This window comes from Eleginops maclovinus, chromosome 22 (assembly GCF_036324505.1).
Source record: "Eleginops maclovinus isolate JMC-PN-2008 ecotype Puerto Natales chromosome 22, JC_Emac_rtc_rv5, whole genome shotgun sequence".
Lineage (NCBI taxonomy): Eukaryota > Metazoa > Chordata > Actinopteri > Perciformes > Eleginopidae > Eleginops > Eleginops maclovinus.
In genome coordinates this window covers 18334230-18358288 of record NC_086370.1, presented here as the reverse complement: position 1 = coordinate 18358288, position 24059 = coordinate 18334230, and the positions used below count along the sequence as shown (strand labels likewise).

Here is a 24059-nt window from a genome sequence, read left to right as displayed (position 1 = left end):
CGACATACCATAATACACCAACCGCAAGCGGTTCCATTTCCCAAACGCAAACGCGTTGTTGATAAGGATTCTGGGAATTGTAGTGAAAATGGCCATGGTCTCACGGCTATCTAGTGGTTGTCCGAAATTCATTTCCCATGAGACAGCGGGCACACGGAGCTGCGTATCCATGACAGCCGTATTATTGTTGTTGGTGGTGCTAACATTAGCAAGAACATCCTCTAAGGGTGCGATAGCTAGCTCCACTATCATTATACTTAAGATGTTAACTTATTCATGTTTAACTGGCCAGTTTGTCGTATCAAGTTTTATCTAACAGGAAATGCCTTTTGGGGAATTACACAATGTTGTCCGTGCCTTGTTTGGGTTTAATGTGTCCGTTCATATAACGTCAGCTAGCTTGTGTTTAGACGTAGCCTCCTCCTAACATTAGCTGCTGAAACAACGTTAGCATCGTTAGCCACGTCCAGCTTTCCTGCACTAAGAGTGTTTATCTGCGGACGAGAGGAGATGTCACATCCCCCTCTGAACTGTTCCCATCGAGGCAAGGACGTGGAGGCGAGGATGAGAGACGAGGGCTTGTGCCTATAAAACGGAGACAAGGGAGGATGATTTCCCGATACAACAGAAGACCTGTATCGCACAAACTTGAGATGTGAGTACGGAAAATAAAGGGTTAGAGCTGGATTATGTCCTGTAGCAGTTTGGCTGTGTAAACACGTTTTCCCAGCTGTCAGGGGCTGAGTGCTTTTAGAACACACTGGAGGAAAATGATGGACTATCAAATGACAGTGTAAAATAATATGTTTATTGATCTAGTTAATGAAAGTCCGTCTGTCACACCAAGGTCTGTCGCCTGGTTGGGACAGGAACACATCTTTATTTCAAACTAACAAGGAAAAAGCTTCCATGTTTTGAAATGTCTAAATGGCATGCATGTCTTTTGGGGTTATTGTGATGCAATTGTGAACGATTAACAAAATAAAATCTAAAACTATAATGTAAATCTATATTCTTACATCTTCCTTTATGTATGCAAAACTTGTATTGTATTTAAAGACATACTGTCATGTAATGTTGACTGTAAACCCCATCACTGACATTGAACACACCATTGTTGGCCTCTGCAATATGTGATAACAAATCACATTTTTTATTAGAATATTTTAAAATAATGTTCTCAATCTTTAATTTCTGCAGCCGCGGGTTGTCCCGCAGCAGCCTCGACCACCACCCTCTCCCAGAGGAAGCAGACGATAACCAAACTCCTCAGCGTTACCTCCATGACCTCCAGGAAGCTGTCTCCGCTCACAACAGGTAACTTCTGGTTGCACTTGATTGGCAACCTGGGCTTGTCTTTGCACAAAATAAACAATGACAATTTCAGGGTAACGCTAAGAGAAACCTACTAGCAGCTAGAAAACAAACATACTCTTTATTTTAAACTCATTTTGTAATCTTACACCATCTTGAGTGGACAGCTGATTCTCAAGGCTCTCTCGATGTGAAACAAGACACCCAGAAGCAGTGGATTAATTGATATCACATTGCCTCCTTAAGATGTGCGGTTAAAAGAATAAATTATGAGTCAGGCTGTTAGAATATTCAATTACTTTGACATTTGCCCTTTATTTTCCACTTTGAAACCTTGCCTTTGATTATGTCATCAAGCACCACCATAAAGATTCAGGCATCCACATAACACAGACCTGCTTTATATGTTACATGGAGAGTCCAGGTGATTGAATATACTTTATAAATTAATTGGATATATGTGGAACAGGAAAGGGTTGGAATTATAACTCAGAAACTCTATCTCCTAAATGTAACACAAATTACAGCTGAATTTACTTGTCATTTATGCGCAGTTCAGAGACTTCGGCTGCCTCAGGCCACTCTGACTGTCCCACCGTCATCTCAGTAGACTCCAACCAGTCCTGGTCAGCCATCCACAGCTCCACAGGCACGGGCATCTCCACAGAGAGGAGCTCTGTTTTCTCTTGGGGCTATGATGTAAGTGTGAACCTGAGATCCTTTTTTGAAGTGTTGATGACAGCCTGGCTTTGTCTGTCACACAGAAAACATACTCAAGCGTGCAATGGTTCCTATTGTCCATGCCTTCGTTGTCTGCTACTTCTTTGAATATGCAATGCGCGATTCCACAATTTCCAAACTTTTCTAGGACTCGATGATTTATTTAGTTTGTGGTCCTCAAGCTGCTTCTGAGAAAGTAGAAGATAAAACAACACAGTTGCACAAACTTACTCACTGACACGTTTTATTTTATTTTCACTTGAACATTCCTGCTTGACCACAAAGGCATACACACGTCTCAAAAGGGCCGCAGGGGCCAATTATTCTAAACGTTGAAGCTTGCAATGAGATAAAAACACAGAAGCAATGTCAATGTGATGCCAATAACTGATGACTGAAAGAAGCAGCCGTCAATCATAGAGACAGTGTATGAGAACAGAGGAATAACTAGCTTTGCTGTCTGTCTCCCTTTTTGTTTTTCTATCCCGTAGGAGTTCGACAAGGCGGCGTCACGGCAGGTGCAGCAGATGTTTGAGGAGATCGACAAAGAGCTGTACGAGGGGAGAGGCAGCGGGGGAGGGATACTCCAGGGGCTGCAGGATGAATGTCAGCAGTGGGCCACACGGTTCCCACATCTTCGGTATACTTTCAACTCCTTGACCCTTTATTTTGCAGTGGTAGTGTGATCAAAGTTTAATGTTGTTAGCGGAGACAAAGCATAATTGTTTTACTGAAATATTCATTGTGTGTGTGTGTGTGTGTGTGTGTGTGTGTCTGTCTGTCTGTCTGTCTGTCTGTGTCTGTGTCACTCAGGATCCTGGGGACTCAGATGATGTGTCCCAGTGATGAAGGCTTCCAGTGGTACGCTGTTTCAGGGAAAGGCAGCTCCGCCAGCAGCACGTCAGTCGGCAAAGAGAGCAGTGTGAAGTCCCAGGAGAAAGAGAAGAGTGGCACAGAGTAAGTCGTAACTGCACTGACTCACTGGTTGTCTGTCTGAGGTCTGAAACCTGTTTCATACACCTCCTTGATGTCAGGATCTGCTGTCTGTTGCTTTATATAAGACAGAAATGTTATGCCTCTCTATTTCTAGTGGCTGTTTGCAAGTTGTCCAGATGACGTTACATAAAGGACTTTGTGTCACTCTATTAATGCAGTGTGGACTAGTGTAAGCTTCTACTTGCATATGTGTCAGGATTCTCCCGTCTGTTGTCAGATGCGTTAGAGTTGATTTATTATTGATAGTGAACGTACAGGTTGTTTTTTGTCTGGGAGCTTACCCCTTTATGTGTACCTATTAAGGTGCTTACCTATACGTCTCTTGTCCTGGGGGAAAGGTTGAATGTGCAGGGCAGGAGAGCAGCGCTAGTCAAGTCCTTTGCAGAGCAGGATGAGCCTCCTGGCAGCTCCAGCGGTCACAACAAACCCAGAGTGATTGAGGTGGAGGGTCTGATGGAGGAATACCTGGCTTTCGATAGCAGGGACTTGTGAGTTGCTTAATTTTTATAATCCTACGTATTAATATGAATCAAAATCCCAGCTGTTAAAATAATACTTTATCTTTCTTCTGCAGAGAGGACGAGTGGGAGAAGGATTTTTCTGAGTCAGCTCGACGGCATCACACTCTGCCCCCTGTCTCTCCTTACCGGTGTCGCCGCCAGGCTGTACTCGACCTGCTGTTTGATGATGTGTGGCAGGAGCTGGTTGGCTGGATGAAGGAGCTGGTTCAGCGTCACTGGGAATGCTGCACCTCAAGTAGGCCTGAGTTGATATATATATATATATAAACCTAAATGAAACTGTTCTTGCGTACCGTATTTGTAAGAGGGTTTTATTTGTGATTGGCAGATGATGAAATGATTTCCGGGAGGTTAAGCCCTGTGCAGCCAGACTCCCAGAATCCCTTCATGCTGCTCTCCATGCTGCCCACGATGCTTCCCAAACTGGGTCAGAGCAGGGTGCCCCCGCTCACAACTGGCCTGCAGTACCAAGTGAGTGATCTACAAGGGAGGGCGGTTGAGAGACAGCAGGAGGGGCTTCCGGGGCGTTAGACTGGGAGATTCATTTCACTTTCATCACTGTCCAAATCTTTGAAAAAATCCTTTTAAAAAGTCATCCATTAGATGCAATGAAACATATTCAATAAAGATACAAGTAGTGGCATTTGGGTCTATGAGATAGAACTCAGATTGCATCACATTTTGCCTTAAGTTCACTTTTATGACTGAAAAGAATATGCTGTTTGTAGTAATGTGTTACTCAAGTTGACCTCGAGTTATTTTACCCAGGAGGAGATGACTATATTTTATATTTGCTCATCATTCCTACCAGTGGGGGGTGTAAGCAGGCTTTACGTGTCTCCCCTGTCCACCGATGGTTCTCACCTTTCTTCACTCCTGCCTGTTGCTCTATCAGTCTTCCAATGCTTCCAGTTCATTAACTTGTATCCCTGTTTTCTCTCCTTCCCTCTTCACTCTCTGCCCTTCACCGTGCCAATGTGTGTTGGGAACCCTTTGTTTCTTTTCTCCACGTTTCCCTTTCCTTTATGTCATACACATTTCCTTTTTCTTCCCTTCTGTCTTTATTTCTTCACTCCTCCACCTTTGTTCCTCCTATATCCACCATCTTCCTTCGGTCATCACTTTTCCCCTTTTAAAGAACAACACAAAGTCAAGGGGCTCAAAGCACAAGTCCAGGCGGAAATCCAAAAAGCAGAAAAGGCCCTCCGCTGTATGTAACACCCTCACTTACAGCCAGATTGGTGTCTCATTATTTTAATTGTGCTTGTGCCTGTTGATTCATTTTTATATTTTCATGTGTTTTTTCTTTTCTTCCACAAGGAGGATGTTGGAATATTTGTTTTGCTAGATATTGCTTTTTTTTGCATACATGTTGTGAATGTAATTTTTGGTTGTTATCAGATATGGGGCCCTCCTGACATCACTGCATGATAAATAACCGTTTCTTTGACAATATGCCGGATTGAACATACAAAAAATAACTAATCATGTACCACTGGCTACAAATATATAATTCATATTTGACCTGCATGTTCTTCTATATGATGTCCTAACCTCTCTCTAAATGATTCCTTTCCCCCTCTGTCCCATTACTCCCTCCCCTCATCTCCCAGACTGGAAGGATCCCGGTAGGCGCAGCAGCGACCCAGCACAACCTGAATGACCTCATCGTGATCCACAGCATCCCGCTGCAGCAGAGGAACTTCAGTGTGCTGGAAAGAAACCAGTATGTACACATTTGACTGTTTTTATCAATGATGGCGAAATGGAAATGTATTCTTAAAATCGATGACGTATTCTTCTCACAATTGTAAATGTATAATATCTTTTCATTTTTAATTGGAAGTTAAATGTGCGATATTCTTGTTTTCCATTCACATCCATACACATTATAGAAGGACATAGTCTCATGCTGTGTTTTTGTCCCCGGTCTGAACACCTTGTTTGGAACACAGTCAGTTGGCAGCAGGTGATTCATTCTCCCCCTTCATACAGGGAGCCAGAAGAGCGGGCCCCTCACAGACCGGGCTCCAGCGTGGTCCCCTCTAGCAAACCTCGCCTTCGCCGGGCCCTGGAGCAGAGCTCTTCCTCGCTATCCCGCCCGGCGCAGTCTGCCCGTCGCAGAAACCCTCCCCCGCGAACCCTCCTGCCGCTGGTTCCCAGCCTGAGTCAGTCGTGCGCGGCGGGATCCATGGACGAGGTCATCCGCGGGACACGACTGTGAGTTAAGGCATCATGGGAACCCCGCCAGCCCAACCCAAACTCCTATCTTGCTTTTTTAGTCTCTTTCTCCTCTACGGTAACCCAAGGAGTGCAGAGGCAGATTACTTTGAAAACAGACTCCCTTTTAACTCGAGCCTTATGGAGAATAATGGGAGGGGGGGGGGGTGGAAAAAGATAGGCTGACAGAAGTTTTATGTGTGATGATAACTACACAGCTGAACTTGTCATGAACCACCTTTTATGAAAGTCTTTTTGTGAGCTCCATACTTTTCCTTCCATGTGGAATGACAATGCTTCTGCAAAATTCAGCAACTACTCTATCTAAATATCTAAAGGTAAACTCAGTGAACACATTTATTACATTTCCCCCCTCCTAGAACATTCAAATGTACTAGTAGGGGGATTTATCCTTATGACTAGAGCTTCATATTTAACAGATATAAACGTGGTATCGTCTCATCTAACCGTCCTCAGTATAATAATAAAGTTAGTGCGTTTCCCTAAATGTTGATCTATTCCTTTTTATATCTCATTTCTGTCTCAGTAGCATCTTCAATTTTTAACTAGGGAGAGATAAGTACAACATTTTATAGCAATGTGTCAAAATAATACATATATTACAGCACTTAACAACAGAAATGATCTATATTTATTAAAACACATCTGTTCTTTATTTATCAGCTCTATCAAAACAAGTAACATTCTAGCTTAGCATTCATACTTACACCTAAGCTGTGAATATTAACAACTCCCACTGCCTTTTCACACAGAAGTACATGTTAGTCATAGATGCAGCGAAGAACAATCTGTCCACTCATATTATCATTATTAAAGTGTGTGTCTTTCGTCCACAGACCCACAGCCAGCGACCGGCTGACCTCCCCGCTGCTTACTCCTCTAAGCAGGAACACGCTCCTTCCCCCCATCAGCACTGGAGAGCCTGAGTCTTCTCACTCAGGGCAGCAGTCCAAACATGCACAGGTGAGTACAGGACTACTAGAACACTCTCACAGTGAAAAATGTGTTAAATCGCTAAGTGAAACACAGGTTAGGTCTCAATAAATGGTATGAAAACAAGGGTATTACAGCATATATCAATTGCAGTCCACCATGTGACACATTCTTTAAAGACTGGGTATTTATCCATTCATTTTTCCTCGATCCAGCGTCAGAAAGGCCTAGCCAGCCGCGCCCACAGTGCTATAAATGACGAAGCTGGCAGTTCAATACCAAGGGATCGTCACCACCTGCTGGACGTCTTCTCTCGCCCCAACACCACTCACACATACAGGGTGAGAGGCTCTTTTTATCACAGACAGCAAACACACGCCCATGCGCTATGATTTAGTCACTTTGTAAGGAGTGAAGTTCTATTTCTGATTGGGTCCTTTGAAGGAGGGTGTTTAGACATTTATGTTCTGTATTTGGTTGTCATTTATAGTGCTTTGAGTATCAAAGATGTGTTTTTCTTTTCAGTCGGATACTCCATACCGGCGTTCCTTCACAGTATTGGACAATATCGGGCATGGGCGTCCAGGCCGAGCTTCTGTGGCCACAGGTCAGAAATGTAACTTGAATATTATATATTTATATGTATATAAAAGCAAGAGAATGCTCCTGGTGAAAATAAAATGTGAACGGTGTATACTACAGTGGCTCCCAACCGTCTGACTATCCCGCCAGCGCAAGTGCAGCTTCATCACCACAACTAGTTCATGTTAAACTGAAATTCTAGCCCACAGCTTCAAGTCTGTTGCAACCGTTTATGCATTACTTTAGGCTAAATATTTACCCATATTTTAAATGTTTATCCCCTAGTTGGGAATCACTTATACTGAACAGTAAGATCTTAAACCTAACTGTTTTGTCATACCTAAAGCTCTGCCTGTACTTGAACTGTACATGGCCTGTGCCTGTGTAGTAAGAAATATGTACTTTGGATTAAATCAATTAATAACTTATGCATTAATTTATTCATTCATTCCACCAGACTCACTTGGAATCGGCGTGACCGGCGTCAGTCTTGGCATCAGCAGCTCATCTTTCTTGGACTCGTTTGCCCACCACCCCTTGGGGCATTTGTCCATCAAAGATGAAGAGGAGCCAGACCAACAAGCCCCCGTCCCAGGTCGGTAGATTAAAGCACAGAGGAACGTTCCAGAGTTGGTTCTCAGATAAACTATGAATGAAAGGCGTTGCAGCGACTGCTAAGATGTTTTCAGTATCTTTATAAACTTGAGATGTTTTCCCCTCGTCTCTCCCGCAGCGCCACTGATGCCTGTGTCCGTCCCGCCGAGGTCTTACACCAGGGGGGGCATCTCATCCCGAGCCAGCAGACCTGGCTTGTAGTTTGCCTCCAGACCCTTCAGCCATGGATCTTTATTCAACACTCTGCAGCTTCCGTGACCACTAAACTTTTTCTTTTTTTACACAAGTAGCAGAATTTTTTTTTCACATAATGCTGCTTTGATTAAGTTTTTGTCAAGAGGCCTATTTTTGTATTTCAGGAATCAGTTTAAGTGGCTGCCAAACACACAGTAACTCCATCTTGTTGTACAGTATGAGGCGTATGCGTGGATATTTGTACGTATGATCTGAATGTGTATATATTTATTTAAATGTGAATGCTCACTTAATAATCCTCCATGATGTGTTGTTGTACTGGTAAATGACTATGCAGGGAATAACACATTCACCCAGACAGGGATATATAGGATACAAATTAAAAAGCACTTTTTCTCTCCGATGCAACATCAGAGTTTAGTACTGTATCTTTTATAAGGACACTTTTCAACCGCCTTGTGCAAAACCCGTCGCAATAAGAAATGCCATCTTGACTTTTTTTTGCCTTTCCCTCCATTGAAGCTGTTTCAGAAGAGGGAATTGGGAGGCTGAACATCTCTGCAGCTCACATGCTTTTACTACTACACACCAACATGATGTAGGAATACAGGAGGCAGGTTAGTATAGGGAACTATGTAAATAACTGAGGGATTCGTTCATCATGTCTGTACTGTATCTAGAGTAGATTTTCATTACCTGAGAAAAGCCAAGTAGGGACACTTTGAGGGGTTACATCAGGGTGACTGCACATGGTTAGTTTTTCGGAAAGCCATGCAACACGAGTGACAAAACTTGAAAATCAAAACTTTTCCTCAATGCATTTTCTTCAAATCTATTTTATACAAAAATAAAATTCTGTGTACAAATGTTGTATATAAACATGAATTTATTTGTGTTTTATGAAGACTTTGACAATTAAAGACATATATTATAAGAAATTAAAGATGCATTTATATTTTGACAAGGGTCACTTTAACTTTGATTACAACATAAAAAGCTGAAGCCAGATGAAGGGCAGACGGGGACAGCTCAACAGCAGCTAATCAGACATGCACTTATTAATATAAAAAGGGTGTATTTTTGAAAAAGTGCAGCTATTTATCTTAATACTTTCTACTATAACCACAGCCGGTCTCACTTTTTCGCTTTCTTTCCTTTTTTGGGTCCACTTTTTTTGGAGTGTTTTGCTTCCAGGTCAGACAGGAAACTATTGAAATTCTGCTCTCTGGACTTCTGTCTTTGCTGGAAAGAAATAATGAAAGATGGTTAATAAAAAAAAGAAAGAAAAACTAAACAACCCCAAAACTTGTGCGTATGCATATATTACCTGAAGCATCATCACAAGACTGTCATCTTCATCGCCGAGGCCCATCTCCTTCTGCATTTCTTCTGCTTCCTGTCGCTCTTTATTAGCCTGGAAGGTCAGTTGCAAACAGTTAACGGAGTATTTCATCAGAAGTGAAAAAATCTAAAGGTTTTTGAGGCATCTTTTCCCGTTTGCAACTAACAAGAGAAAAAGAAATCCCGAAATAAATAGAACATGAGCGGTGAGGATTTAGTGGCTTTACCGCCAACACATTTCTCACCCTCTTCCTACGAGACTTCTTCTTCTTCTCACTCTCCTGCGTGAATGCTGGAAACGCTTGGACTTCTTCGCTATCAATGGCGGCCTGGATGATGCTGCAGAGCCGAGGCTCATCTTCCTGGGAGCAGCACATGGCCGAGGCTGTGATTGTATCCATGTTTCCCTGGTGCTGCACATACAGCTGGATCACATCCTGCCGCTCCTCATCAGAGCCCTTATATTTATTCTCAAACTCAAGGATGTCCTTTACTGTGATCTATGTGTGGATGTAGATAAAAAAGAGATAAGACAGTTGCTAATCAAGGCATTAGATTTGTGGTAATGGTATGAAGCAGCTACAAATAGTAGAGAATATTAAGTTTGAAATATTCCACCATCATCTCTAGGTAGTGATGTTGTAGGTTTTTATTTGTTCTGTGGAAGAAGCAGTGACACATCCCCATCCTCTGTTTATCAACTAAAATTAAACTCCTGAAATACTCGCATCACATGTATAACACAACGCAATGTGTGTGACTCATTAAGTCACTTTAATACCAATAAAGAAAACACCTGCTGCCATACCTTTGGGAAGAGCAGTCTCCAGTAATCTTCCCAGCAGCGGTCTTGACTCAGGGCGTCTGACTCTTCATCCACCACCCCCTGCTCATCATAAACAGCTCTCTGCTCCTTATTACTCAGCACCGCATACAGCTTCCCCAACACCTGCACCACAAAAAAAAAGTCAGGTGAGACTTCATCATACACAAAACTGTCCTATTATTAAAGCCATATACCTTATACAAGTAATATAAAATAGTATGCAGAGGTTGAATTGAACTATTGATATTATCAGCTTCTGTGTCTGTAATACAGTGGCAGCTATTCCTTACTGCTAAGGTTGTACGTTTAGCCATTGTGGCCCTTAATGAAACCATACCTTTTTACTCAGCCTTAAGGTTAAAGGTGCTTCTTCATTTATTGCTGAAGTTCCTAATCATTGGTTGGGTATCAACTATTGTTTGTTTTCTTCATTTTAGTGACTTTAATTTGGCTATTTTTCTATTCTCCCAAAATTATTTATAACGTTGTCCATTTTATTATAAAAAGGTATTATGATCTGTCAGGCATTTAAATCAATGGAATAGGCAAAAGGACCACACTATATACCACACTATACAGCGTGATGTACAATTACACTTAATATTTGATCCATTTTGCCATCCAGTAATGCAACTATTGTTGAAATCAGATTTTGGACTGCTATGATGTTTTTTTTACGAAGAGTGACCAATACAGCTGGAAATCCAGCATCAATCAAAAGGAGGAAGGTCCTTCATAATATAAAGACATACCTGACCAGTCAATGTTGCACCTAGCTACAAGTAAACCAAAGCTCTTACACAAACGCACATAATCAATGGTTATGAGTGGGTATACTATATCCCAAAAACCTCCCTGCTTCCTACAAACCGCACAAATGCATGACAAAGTCTCTATAATATAATCGGCATCAAGTTAGTAATTGTACATAAGGGGAGTTATTCATTGGATCTAAAGTAACTTAAATTAGCTGTTAGCTTGCTACTGTTGCTATCATGTGTTTATTGAGTGTGCGTTTGCCGTCTGACAGCCAACAACCAGGAGAGTTAACCTGAAATTTCTCCGTGGCCAGCTGGTCGTCAGGAGCCCGATCCGGGTGCACTTTCAGCGACACTTTGTAGTAGCTCCTCCGGATATCTGTCTCGGTTGCCTCCTTGTTGATGCCCAAAACCTCGTACAGGTTGGAGGACTTGAACAGCTCCTCGCACCGCTCGAGCAAACCCATCCTGACAGCTTTGTTACGAGAACGTTAATCCGGTAAAGTATATACTCTAAACAGTCTTTACGATATTTTACACTTTAATTCTGTGTTTAACTACTCATACGTCAAACGAGTCGTATTTTCTTCTGCCTTCCCTTTGTTTGCATATCAATTTGGCGCGCTGGCCTGTCACATACAGACGTACGTACTGCGACGTGCTTACGTAACATCACAGACGCCTTCCTATTGGTTCCCATAATCAAACTCGTCAGACTATGTGTTGAGGGTTGATTAGCACAGATTTTGCTTTCAAATATTAAAGAAATATTACTTTACAACAGATAAAGGGAGGCTTCTGGAAGAAAAAAACCTTTCACTTTAAAAAAAATAATATATATATAAATGAATATGATCTGCCTGTCCTCATTTATGAGGCGTCAATATGTTTAGGAACACCTGACAAAGCATAGGCTCTGATACATTAATATTGATTATTCATTCATTCGAATTTAAACCTCATCCTTGCTCCAATTCTTAACTCAGGCTTTAGAACAAGAAAATTAAATTTGAGATTAACCTAATTTACCTAAATATATTTTACACTATCATGACTCTACTTATATTACGTACGTAGAGTATAAAAAATGCCAAATTAGTGTCATTATTACAGTGTGTGTGTCCGAGGTAATATTTGATCTGTCTTATGCAGCCTTAAGGTTGCTACTTGTCAAAAATAAATTACTTGAAAGCTTTTTCTTTAAGAAAGATGATAACCTCGCAACCCGGGGCCACTACTGGGTTTTCCATGTTGGAAACAATATTGAAGTTTCCCTTTCCTTCACAACTTTTGAATTAAATGGAACATATTGGTAAGGCACTACGTTTTCCAGATTTATTACAGTAAGCTTTTTGAAATCAATTTGGTAATTTAGTCTAATTTGACAGTGTTATTTGCATACACGCATCACTCAGTCAAGGACATACAGATACCGTAGTATTTATTGATGCGTTTGAAAGCAGCACAAGAGTACATCAAAGACAATGAGGCAAGTCACTAAGTATTTTTCACTGCTTCATGCGAAAGCAGAACACAAAGATACACACTGACTTTGAACTAAGCATCTGTAGATTGCACCCATCTGTGTTTATAAGCCTGTACAATATGCAGCACCGAAGATATAGCCTACGCTGCAAACCCCCGTCTCAGATGTTATCCAATTACTGCCCCATCTGTTTCTGTTGCATATTTGGCACAGTCTCTGTTGTTGTTTTTGTATTGACTTTCTGTCATCAAAACTCATTTGTCCTTTGTACTCCGACACAAAATAAGCACTTGGACAACTGGCACATCATAATTATGATAAACAATGAAAAACAAAATGACAAGAGCACAAGAGTTGTATTGTAAATGTTATGAACTTTTGCTGGTGTGCAGATCCTTCTCATATGTTTCCATCCACTTGCATGGATAGTACAAGTGGAGTTTGAATAAAGCCATTTCTCCTCCCGTGGGAATGTTTCCTTGTTATGGTAACAGTATCTCCACAACAGTCAAATGGCTTTGTTCTCATGGTCAGTCTTTACAGCATGTCCATGGCCGATGCATTTTCCCCTAAAGTGGGACAGTCTAAAAGCCTCCTGTAGGGGGCGGCAGCTCAGCATTCCTTTCTGGTCTTCAACATCTTGCTGGCATACTTGATAGGGATCCCCCAGCGTCTCATTAGATAGACATCAAACACATAGGCCATCCCTGGCTCCAGGCCCCCGATCACAGCAGTAGTGACAGCCCGCCGAGGATTCAGCTCCTGGAAATACTTGCAGAGAACCCTCTCGGTGTCAGAGCGGGACTCTGGTCCCAGACAGGGCGAAGTTAGAGCCTCTGCTCCCCCTGCCTCTGCTCCATGCTCTCCCAGCTTCCTGCGGTACACACAGTACAAGCTTCTTTCCTCTGTGCCCATCCACGCTAGGGTGACGCTGTTGCAACCACGTAACCTGTTGAAGGATTTTATCTGCAAGGTGGAGGGTAGAGATGGGACCCCTCTCCGGTGGTAGGCTGAGGAGGTCTGCATTTTCACTGAAGCCATCAGACCTCCCAGAGCTGGGTCTACAGCATCAGACATCTTGCTTGGGGTAGTTCCTTCCTTCTCCAAGTGGATGAGATAGGACGGACTTCCCTGCAGCCAAATGTGTGCTAAATCTCCCCTGACAGCCTGGGAGGTCAAAACCTGACCTTTACTTGACACAGTGACCTTGACTTTTTCACCTCCACCGCAGCTCTGCAAAGTGAGGAGGCCACTCTGCTGAAAGCCCCGTGGACGGAAATTGAAGAATTGCTCGGAGTTGGAGCCTCTGTCGCTGAAGGTCACCCACCTCAGCTCTCCTTCTCTCAGCGTGACGATCGCCGCCCGAGCCTCCTCGTGCGTTCGAGCAAAGGTTCCCTTGTACGCCATGCTGGTCCCATTCAGCCTGTCGATCACAAACACGTCAAAGTAATACTGCGTCTCAGGCAGGAGCTCAGAGACGGTGCATACACTCTCTGTCCCCTGACACACACACTGGAGATCAGAATACTCATCAGTGGGGGAAGAAGCTGCACTCTGGGCTTCTGGGTAAGAGTCCCACTGCTGCCACCACCACTCTTTCAAAATGGGCCAGGCTGTCACCCTCCTCCTCCTCTCCTTCTTTTCTTCTTTTTGGTCAATCTTTTCCCTATTATCTCTCGTGCAGCACAGACACTGGGGTAGTTTTTCTGAGAGTTGACGAGGACACAGTAATCGTAGCTTTTCTGCGTCTGTGGGAGGCTAGTGATGGAGGCACTTGGAGCCCAGCTGAGGGTGACACTGGTCATGCCGACACCCAAAGTGTGAACTCTGGGGTCAGCTGGGAGCAGGGGGAAGGCTCCTGAGGGCCCCAGGCCTTCATAGAGGTACACTGTAGCTCTGGTCTTCTGCTGTTTGGAGCGCAGCCTCAGGATGTAGATGGTGGCATGGGATTTGGAAGGACCCCTGTAGGTGTCAACTGCACTGCCTGTGAAGCTGTAGATCTTCTCCTCACTCCCAGGACCTTGCCACCACACCTCAGGCGTACTCTTTTTGGTGCTCCCTGTGAGGAAATTAAATAAAAGCGAATCCATTGTTATTTCAGTTGGATGTTTGGGTAGAGTATGTATTACGCAGTTTAGGATTAAGCTGATGCATTGCTATCGCGTGGGCAGGAATTATAATGTACACACAAATGCCTGACTACAGATTGTTATTTTTAGGAGAAAGATCATGGTGATATTTAATGTACTTTTATCATTCGAAGCAGGTCAGCAGCAGTTGTACATACTGTACATGTATGTATGTAGCAGTACACACTGTATTTCACTTTCATAAAGGATTCTGGGGGTTGCAGGAAACACAAGCACCGCAAATTCAATAGAACAAGAACAACAGAACAACTCATAAATGAACCAAAACAAATAACAGAACAATGTCAATAGCCTCTTCACATTCACTCTTCACTTGCATAGTGAACCACGCAACGGGCAAAAAAACAGGCCACAAAGACCCTGCCACCACTTGTCTTCACTGTTCATCACTTCTCAAATGAGACCAAATGTTACAGAATCAAAGTGAATAATTCAGGCTGGCGATGGGGACCCACAAGCTCAGGATCTGAATGATTTATGTGTCATTTTATAACTTCATTATTTTACCATGTAGAGAAACTTGTTTAGTTAGCCAGGAGAAGCACCCACGGACCGCTCTGAGGCACATTTTCTTTTCCAAAAATATTTTGGGGTCAGAAATACTATTACTTTGATTTACTTGGAGCACTCATTGCCCTGACTTAACTTTTAAGCCATTTTGTAATTCAGCTGCTATGGTGAATTTTGAGCTTCTTGGTTTATTTGATATGTTTGGACAAGATATTGCAGGCTGAGAGCTAAGTTTAATTTGAATGTTTATTCAACATTCGGATTAGGAGCAGGCAGTGCTTTTTGGTCGATGTGTGTGTTTTAAGAGATTTTCAAATCCAAAGCCTCATATAAAATGTATGGCAGTGTGACAACCAGATATAATCACACTCACTTTCTCTTTCCATGCTAGAGATATTGTGGCATTTAGAGGAATATATAGCATTCAACTTGGGTGCAATGCTGATAAAATGGAGAAAATAATCTTATCTACCGGAGAGTTTGTGACGAAGACAGTTTGAGGCAGTTGCTTTTTCAAAATACAAATGCCTTATCTGTGATATTGGTGGGACATAACCATAAATAAAGCTGTGATCTACCGGCTTCACATACAAGAAGACAAACAAGCAATGCAAATACTCAACACCTTTAATGTCATATGATATTCCAAAAGTAAACTCTTTAAGACAAACTCGCATTAAGCCAGATTAGAGTATTTGCCCTCAACTAAATCCCCATTGGTGTTATAATACTGATACTATCTAACTGGTGCTCTTGTCTAAGCCAGATGCAGTGTAAAGTGTGTCTAAAGGTGCAGGTAGCGGTCTTACTGCTCACTCACACTGCAGACTCTTGATGGGTTTGTCCTTTAGGGTCCGAGCTGCCAAGCTCCACTCGATGGGGAGGTCACAGGGACTGACAGTCACCGACATCCCCGGAGCCTTCTTCTTCAGCGTGAAGTATAGCCTGTGGAGAGACACCACAAATCACAGGAGGAAGTTGTTTGATTCATCACAGGGAATGTCAGAAAGATAACATTGTGTTTCCATTCAGCTGCAAGGTGATGGATGGAGAAGACAAGATATCTTCCAGTGCCGACTGTGCAGCATTCTTCCGTTTCAATGGATGATTTGAAGATACAATGGCTGGTTAAATCTTCTTTTGACAGAAAGCTTAACATTTTCAACATGGCTCATGTTGCCAGTCTTTCCGTTTGCCTACATGCTGATTAGTCATTTGATAGCAGATCAGGAGAGGTGACCTGGGATCGGTTGATAAGGCTGCATCGACAGTTTCAGATGAATATCTGCCGTGTGCTGTAACTATCTGGGATCGTGCTTAGCATAGAAACTATTACATCCCTTATTGCGATCAGATGTTTTAGGGACAGTGTTTTTGCATGCTGGATTACAGATGTGGATCTAAGATGGCAGTTTGAGGACATTTACCAGTCACACTGCGGTGGTTTGGTCTACGGTCTTTAAAACTAACAATCCCTGTTGGAAACTCATGAGCCAAAGTTGAACTGTTCACCTCCACAAAGACGCCTGAATAGAAGAAATCTGTCTAATTTAAAGCTAATAAGCTACAGTACGTAACATGTAATTTCTTCCCAGCTAGTTAAGCAACTGCGCGGTTATTTGTCAATAAATATTTGTTTTCCCTCCTTACAAACATCATTATTCACGATTCCGCGCAGATGGCAGTTGTTTCCAAACAGATGTGTGACACTGTCATTCTCAAGGGCGCTCTGTGGATTATTTAATAGAGTGATTAATTTCAGAATCAGTGTTTTCTCTCTATTGTTTGCCGTGTAGTTCTGCATGACTGCACTGGTGGACAGACTGCAGCACACAGGGAGATGCATTTCTCAATTTTCAGGCTCCCAGTTTCAGAAAGCAAGCACTGGCACTGGTGTGTAGGGATCAGGCCAAATGGGCTCGACTTCCTCTCGCTTTCGCTGCAGTGGTGCTGGAAACAGCCACTGTCTCTAAAAGGTGGTCGGTGGATGGCTGTTGACTTGTTATTGAAGTGGAAACAAGGGCAAATCTGATGAGCAGACCTCAAGATTTATTCATGAGCCCTCCATGAACTGCATATTGGCAAAATCTTCACTTACTGTTATTGAGTTATTTAGTGTGGTGTTGAGTTTCAAAAACATCTTTTCTTACTTTGCTTTTTATGCACTTTTCAATTACAGCCAGTGAAGGAAAGTACACTTATTCAAGTGCTGTACTTAAATTTGGTTGTGCCAATAAATAGGATTTCTCCATTTTCTGCTGACTTCTACTCCAACACATTACAGATGGGAATATTCAACTTTTTTCTTTTTCTTTTGTAAGTTTAGTCACTAGATTTTTGATAAATGTTCAAAAAAATAATTGCCAAATAATTGATGATGTATTATTATAGGATAGATGAGATACGAAATTCACAAGCTACCCAACTGGTAGTATATAAAGAAGGAAGTTAAAACCAAAGCTACCTTTACCAGATCCAACCTTAAGTAAGTACGTATAATTACTAAGAAAAAAATAAGGTGAGTTATTTTATTCTTTTTACATCCCATCTGCTTTTAGAAATCCAGTAGTGGTAACTGGAAAAGTCCAGAATTCTTACTGTAGACAATTATTTGATTACTGGAAAATAAATCAACAGACTCATCAACTCTGACAATTGTATTAGTTGTGCCCCTAATGGCAATCAACAACTAAACCACCTGATAGCGTACGGCTTCATACATTTCCCCATCCCATCTGTTCCTACCTGCGGGTTCTTCCTTTGGGGAGAGTTACAGATGTGATCTTTCCTTCTGGGAACCATGTAGTCGGGCGCAGTGGCACCTCATTCTCCGGTGCCAGGGAAGAATGCACCTGGGGCCACGAGGAGCCACAAAACAGTGCCAACGCTGCACCGAGACACCAGGACAGGGACCGGAGTGCCATCGCTGCTTCTTCTTGCTGTCGGTCTTTTTCACTCTTTGACTTTCACCACGTCTCACCACGTCTTGGATATCTCCCGGGTTCTGAGAATGCATGGTGGAAAGGTCAAGAACATCAATCAGAGACCATCAGCAACACACACAACACCCACACACACACACACACACACACACACACACACACACACACACACACACACACACACACACACACACACACACACACACATACACACACACTTAAACACACTCAGTTAAAGTTCTCCTGTACCATTCACACAGAAACTAAAGAGCTGGGGCGGCTGATGATTCATTGATATGAAGAAACATCCGTTCCTATTCAGACAGAATTATTCATGCAGTGGAATAGAGATTGCCATGCTATATTACTTTGGGATGTGTGTGTATAGCACAGCTTGACACTCACTGTAAGGAATCGCATTACTTTTCAAACTGTGAAGTGGGTCCCTAATATCACTCTGAAGTCTGTGCTTTTACATCTAGATTTCTATTTTTAGTCTGGGGAGTCTGTTCTGCAGATCATGGTTATTAGCAGCCATTTTATCAGGTGGAAAGGGACGCCATGCTGATGTGAAGAGAAGTACACAAACAACACCTGGAGGTGCTCTGATGCAGTCAGATCCAATCAGCAGACATAAACGCAACGCCTGACAGGAGCTGGTATCCCATTTTTCTGCCTGTCCTTCATACTATTTCTTTTTCACTTTTGTTTCTCTTTCTCCTGTCTTTTTTCTGTACATATTTATATATAGGTGTGTGGTTGTGATTTAGTGATAGTGGAAAGGATGATTACAGGTCTCAGTGTTGCTCTTGCTCCCCAGAGAAAAACACAATCGTTCAAAGTCACAGTTTTCACAAACATACTCCCCGCCTTCCTCTAACAAGGTGTATTATGTCAGTGCTGTTTCCTATAGATCAGATGACAATCACAGTGGAACCATGTAGGCGGCTACAGAAGGTACATCTGAGGCTTTCAGGCCCCGGGACGCACAGAGATCCAAACTCACAAACCGGCGCACAGCTACAAAGTCACACAGAGGCGCCTGCTCATTATCCTTGCAAAGAAAGAGGGGAGTGAACGACCCATAAAGCTTTAACTGAGAGACATGCAGCGGGAGAGAGGCAGATTGAAATGGGAGGGAGGGTGGTGAGGAAGGGGAGGCTGAGGAAGAAAGGGCTGTGGAAATGGAGAGCAAGAAGAGGAGGATGTTGGATCCCGGAGTAATTAGAGGGAAAGAGACGGAGAGAGGGAAAGAGGAGAAAGTGCAAGTGGAAAAGAGAAGGTTGGAATCAGATAGAAAAAAACATTATTGCCATGCAACAAGGTTGCAATGAATTTGTTTCGGTGTTTTAGCCAGACACATGAGGCTGATTGGTGTTTACTTTAGCCCCCATATCAAATGGGTTCTAATGTGTGACACATTACCAGACGGCTGCACAACCTCACACTCCCCCTCAATCAGTCTCCATAAAAATGAAGACACAGTTAAGCTTGGCGGGCTTGTTTCTTCAAAACGCAGCCGATGATCAAATATGCATACAGCTCCTCAGCAAATTATGGCCAATTGAATTTTCATAAGGCAAAAAGGCTGGGTCTTACAGCGAGAGGGAGCTTAGTGGACTTAACCACCACCCTCTATAAATAAATACACACTCCCCTTTAAACACAGGAGCTCATGACTTTGATGATCCCGCTCACTCTCTGCTCTTTTTTCTTCTTCTTTTCAAGGGTTTCCTCTTTCCATTATGTTTATCCCAGACTGTCAAGTGACTGCATTTATTCTGGATAGTGTTTGGGTTTTAATTAAGGATATTCCAACCCTGCTCTGTTTGTCTTTTCTCTCTCTCTGTCCTTCTTTTTCTGCCTACCTTTCACTTCATTTGGCCCCCTCATTTAGGAGTTGATGCAGGCTCAGTTTCCGAGGGACAGGTTGAGTGCTGTGTGCTAACTGTCCGCACATTGTACTCACTATCTTCTATCTCCCTGAGCTCTGGCAGGACCATCTGCCTTCTGTTATCTGTGGGCAGGGACAGATTAAATGGCATGGGGTGGTCCCTGCAGGATCTGTTGGCCCCCTCAAACTACTACGGGCAAAAAACTGGCCTCTGGTTCCTGATGGGGGACGAGATGATAGCGGGGAAAAATGCAATGACCGTGGAACTTGATATGATTTTACGGCAGATTTTCTACCTCACTGCATGAATATATTAACCCTTCTCCCCGGTTTCCTTACTTTCATTGTCCCTCTGTGCCTGCATCTCTCATGCACTTTCATACAGTATCAGGCTCTCTTTTGATGCATACTTTGTGTCTGCTTTTTCTCTTTTTACCAGTGCCTCACTTCACAGACATACTTTTCTTTCCAATGACGTTATGGGTAGTCAAAGAGAAAAAACAGACAGAGAGAGCAATAAAACAAACAGATGAGCACTGCATTCAAACATCATGCTGTCAAGAAAAAAACGGTCCTGCAACTAAAGAAAAGTGCCCAGCTTTTTATAAAAACCCTCCAGAGACCTTACAAAGAACTGATTCAAAGGAACAAGTTGCTGTCTTACACATCCAGTTGAAATCTGACACACTCACTCACACATGCTCTGCAAGGACAACAACATACAAGCATGCATCATCCTTACCTTCTCTCAGTGCGCGCTATCCTCTCCTGCGCAGGGAGTGAGGGATTGGATCAAATGAGAGAGGGAGTGAGGATGGAGGAGGAGGAGGAGGAGGAGGAGGAGGAGGAGGAGGAGGAGGAGGAGGAGGAGAAGAAGGGGATGAGAGTCGGGCGTGAGGAGAGGAGGAGCGACAGCAGGTTGCAGTCGGGTGTTCTTCTGACTCCCATGGGGTGATGCTCACATCAGGAGGTGTCTCTTCAGGGCTCAGGTGTCCCCTCAGGGCTGTCCCAGCTCCTCTTTACCCTGGTGTGGTCCCCAGGCACCCTCCTACTCACTCTCTGTCCTTCACACGTGGAGGCTTGTCCTGCTAAACACTTTGTGGATGTCATTCGCTCAGGGGAGCTTTGTGTCCCCCTCTTGTCTTCGTGTTACCTCTGTCACTCTTTCATCCCCTTTTCCCTCTGTTTACCTCCTCTGGAAGTGAACAGAGCTCGCTCGCAATTCGTGTGATTGTGTGTGTGTTTGTGTATCTGAATGTGCAATCTGAGAGTGGGTGAGTGTGAGGGAGCAGGCGGTTAGGTCCCTGAATGGGGGGGGGGGGGGTGAGAGAGAGAGAGAGAGAGAGAGAGAGACTTTGCATTGTTAAGAGGAGCATTAGGGAGAGGGATGTGTTATAAAAGTTAAATACATTAACCGTTCTCTGGATGCTCTGATAACATCTGTATTAAGAGAGCGCTTCAGACGCTGTTGGAGGTTACGCTGTCTTTGTGCTGCATTGCTTGCTATCAGGTGCTCTAATGCCAGGACAGCTTAATATATGTATCCAAATAGTTATTGTTCTCTCTGGCCTTAAAACAAATTAAAATATGAATCAGGTATAACTGTTGGAGGAAATGTGTTTCTGTGCAGCAAAGTAGTTTCACTATTTTTCAATATAATTAATAGGGAATAGTTATTTTATGGGGGAAGTATTCCTTTAACAATAAATCTCCTTTCTCTCTGCATATTTTTCTCCACTAATCCTTTGCATTCTTGATTTCAGTCTGGCTGAAGTGAGGGAAAATTGTTGCATTTAGGCTGGTATGCCCAGTGTGTGCTGCCTGGGGCTTGGTTTCAGTGAATCCCCCCTGTCTGTGGAGTTGAAATTAAAAACCCGTGCCCACATATCACAGTAAAGGCACAATGTAATGAACTGGAAATCTACCAGACAGAAACTATAGACTCTCCATACAGGACGGCCATATTGAAGGCTTTATGTCCTTCACCTATAGGTCAAGTGTAGATCTCAGAGGATTGTGGGCATTCATATCAGTGGCTCTCCAACCCAACCTATTCCTCTCATCTCCACACAATGGTGGGCCTCATATACCATTCTCTCTCTCCTGAGCTCTTTAATCAATATCATTAGGAAAATAGAAAGAGGCTCGCCACATTGTGTGCTAACTCCCCCTCTCCCTCTCTGTGATGGGGCCTTTTCTCGCTCATTCACAGGTACTTCAGTGTAGGGCTATTGAGGTCACTGTGAATGGGACCCACTCCACCCAGAGGGAATATTGTCTGACCGGAGGCTAAAATCTGACAGACCCCCTCTCTGCCTTCCTCTCCGTCTCTGTCTGCACCATCACTTAAAAATGAAGGATGAAAAATGTAGCACATGAGCGCTATTAATAAATGTATCACAACTTTTTTTTTTTCAGACTGAGGACCTTTTGCTGCGTCTGGACTGTCTTTCAAAGCCATCAGTATCCCTCTCCGTGCGCTGGCCCACTTACAGTCCCTAAGAAGTTCTGAAAGTCTGCAGTCTGGCAGAGCGTGATACGGCAGCTGCTTTTGAAGATTGGATGGTGATTAACCTTAGAGAGATTACTGCACACGTACAACTGCGATCTGCTTTCTAGCAAATTTTGTGCAGTCTTTTTGGGGAGAATCTGATTTGAGGAACACGTTGTAAGCTGTTTTCCCAAGATTTTGGACATCTGTCGGACATCTGTCAGACCTGGATCTGATGCGACACGCTCTCTATTTCATTGCCATCGTGAATGGCCTGAATATTTCTTTTGATCCACACAGCTCCTCTCCCCTCTTGTTCAAAAAGATATAGTCACCGGACAAACTCTATTTACACAGTGAGCGACAGAAAGTCAGAGTTCAAATTTCATTTGGCGTAATTGCATGAAAAGAAACTGCAAAACTGGCCTTTTCATCTATTATTGATGTCTGCTTACAAGCCATGCATAATGCAAGGGGTCGCCTTTATGACAACCATGTATTAAATATCATGTTCTGTGGGTTGAGGGGCTCGGCCTGCTTGTTTTTTACTGCCACTGGCTTTATCACTGTCTGAGTAAAAGCCTACATGTACGGTGCTGTAAAAGCAAAGCGAGAAAGAGGGATTGACAGTGAAAGAAAGAGATAGAGAGGAATTGAAAGATGAAATGGGGGGGACATGAGAGAGGGAGGGAGGGTGTGCTAGCTGACAACGGGTTAACAGGAATCCTTATTTTTAACAACATGTCATCACCAGTCGCCCATCTGCTCCTATGCTCTCACAGTCCCTTGGGAAAGAGAGAGAGTGTGTTTCTCTGTGTGTGTCTATGTATGTGTGTATGTATGTGTGTATGTGTGTGTGTGTGTGTGTGTGTGTGTGTGTGTGTGTGTGTGTGTGTGTGTGTGTGTGTGTGTGTGTGTGTGTGTGTGTGTGTGTGTGTGTGTGTGTGTGTGTGTGTGTGTGTGAGAGAGAGAGAGTGATGCAAGCAAGCCATCACAGATCAGATCTCTAATCAGCACCAAAAGCAGGAGGAGGGGAGAGAGCAAGGTTAGAGAGGTGGGTGGCAAACAGATCCCTCTCTCCTCTAATATCCAAATGGTGTGTGACACAGGGGGGGACAGTAGGAGACGAGGAGAACCGAGTGCGTGTGCGTGCATGTGTGTGGGTTTGACAGCAAAGTAAAGTAGGATTAGGTGGATCAATCTGTAACTGCCCTTTCTGTGTTTGGATGGGGGAGGATGGAAAGAGGAGGTGGTCCTGGGGTAATGAAGGGATCTATTAGCAGAGAGGAGGGGTGTAGAAGGACACACAAAGAAAGAGAAGGAGGAGGTGTGCCGACCATGCTGGACTTTCAGGGGTGGCCCCATCAGCTCGTTTTGTTATTATTATTCTGAATAAAGAAAGTTGTCCCTAGCTAGGGAAGGAGGGAGTGCTTGAGGAGCGATGTTTGCTGGAGGAGGTGGTGGGGGCTTGGACTTTTACATAGCGAAAAGACAGGATCAACGGCACTCGTTCCGCAGGTCACTCATGATTAGTAAATACAGTT

The 24059-nt window shown here is 43.3% G+C and overlaps 3 protein-coding genes across 6 annotated transcripts; 1 reads left to right on the top strand and 2 right to left on the bottom strand.

Annotated features, from left to right (window-relative positions):
• Window positions 1-209: 209 nt before the first annotated feature.
• Window positions 210-8523, top strand: fam149b1 (family with sequence similarity 149 member B1). 4 transcript variants are annotated; one of them, XM_063875595.1, is made up of 16 exons: window positions 210-655; window positions 1201-1317; window positions 1869-2013; window positions 2526-2674; window positions 2848-2991; window positions 3369-3518; window positions 3605-3786; window positions 3880-4022; window positions 4690-4761; window positions 5165-5277; window positions 5547-5771; window positions 6629-6755; window positions 6941-7066; window positions 7251-7332; window positions 7765-7902; window positions 8041-8523. In XM_063875595.1, the coding sequence occupies exons 1-16, from the start codon at window positions 609-611 to the stop codon at window positions 8121-8123; spliced, it is 2043 nt and encodes a 680-aa protein (XP_063731665.1). In that variant the 5' UTR covers window positions 210-608; the 3' UTR covers window positions 8124-8523. The 4 variants fall into 4 exon arrangements, with proteins under 4 accessions (XP_063731665.1, XP_063731664.1, XP_063731667.1 ...); XM_063875594.1 differs by having other exon boundaries at window positions 7251-7341; XM_063875597.1 differs by lacking the exon at window positions 4690-4761.
• Window positions 8524-8985: 462 nt separating this feature from the next.
• dnajc9 (DnaJ (Hsp40) homolog, subfamily C, member 9) lies at window positions 8986-11687 on the bottom strand. The gene is made up of 5 exons (XM_063875598.1): window positions 11336-11687; window positions 10267-10407; window positions 9704-9958; window positions 9445-9531; window positions 8986-9359 (listed from the first exon to the last, which is right to left on the bottom strand). The coding sequence occupies exons 1-5, from the start codon at window positions 11507-11509 to the stop codon at window positions 9252-9254; spliced, it is 765 nt and encodes a 254-aa protein (XP_063731668.1). The 5' UTR covers window positions 11510-11687; the 3' UTR covers window positions 8986-9251.
• Window positions 11688-12464: 777 nt separating this feature from the next.
• ndnfl (neuron-derived neurotrophic factor, like) lies at window positions 12465-20822 on the bottom strand. Its single transcript, XM_063875187.1, is given in 5 exon segments — window positions 12465-14201; window positions 14204-14587; window positions 16009-16133; window positions 17934-18192; window positions 20767-20822. Coding segments are annotated over 4 exon segments (1749 nt in total). The 5' UTR covers window positions 18113-18192; window positions 20767-20822; the 3' UTR covers window positions 12465-13140.
• Between the last annotated feature and the right edge of the window lie 3237 nt (window positions 20823-24059).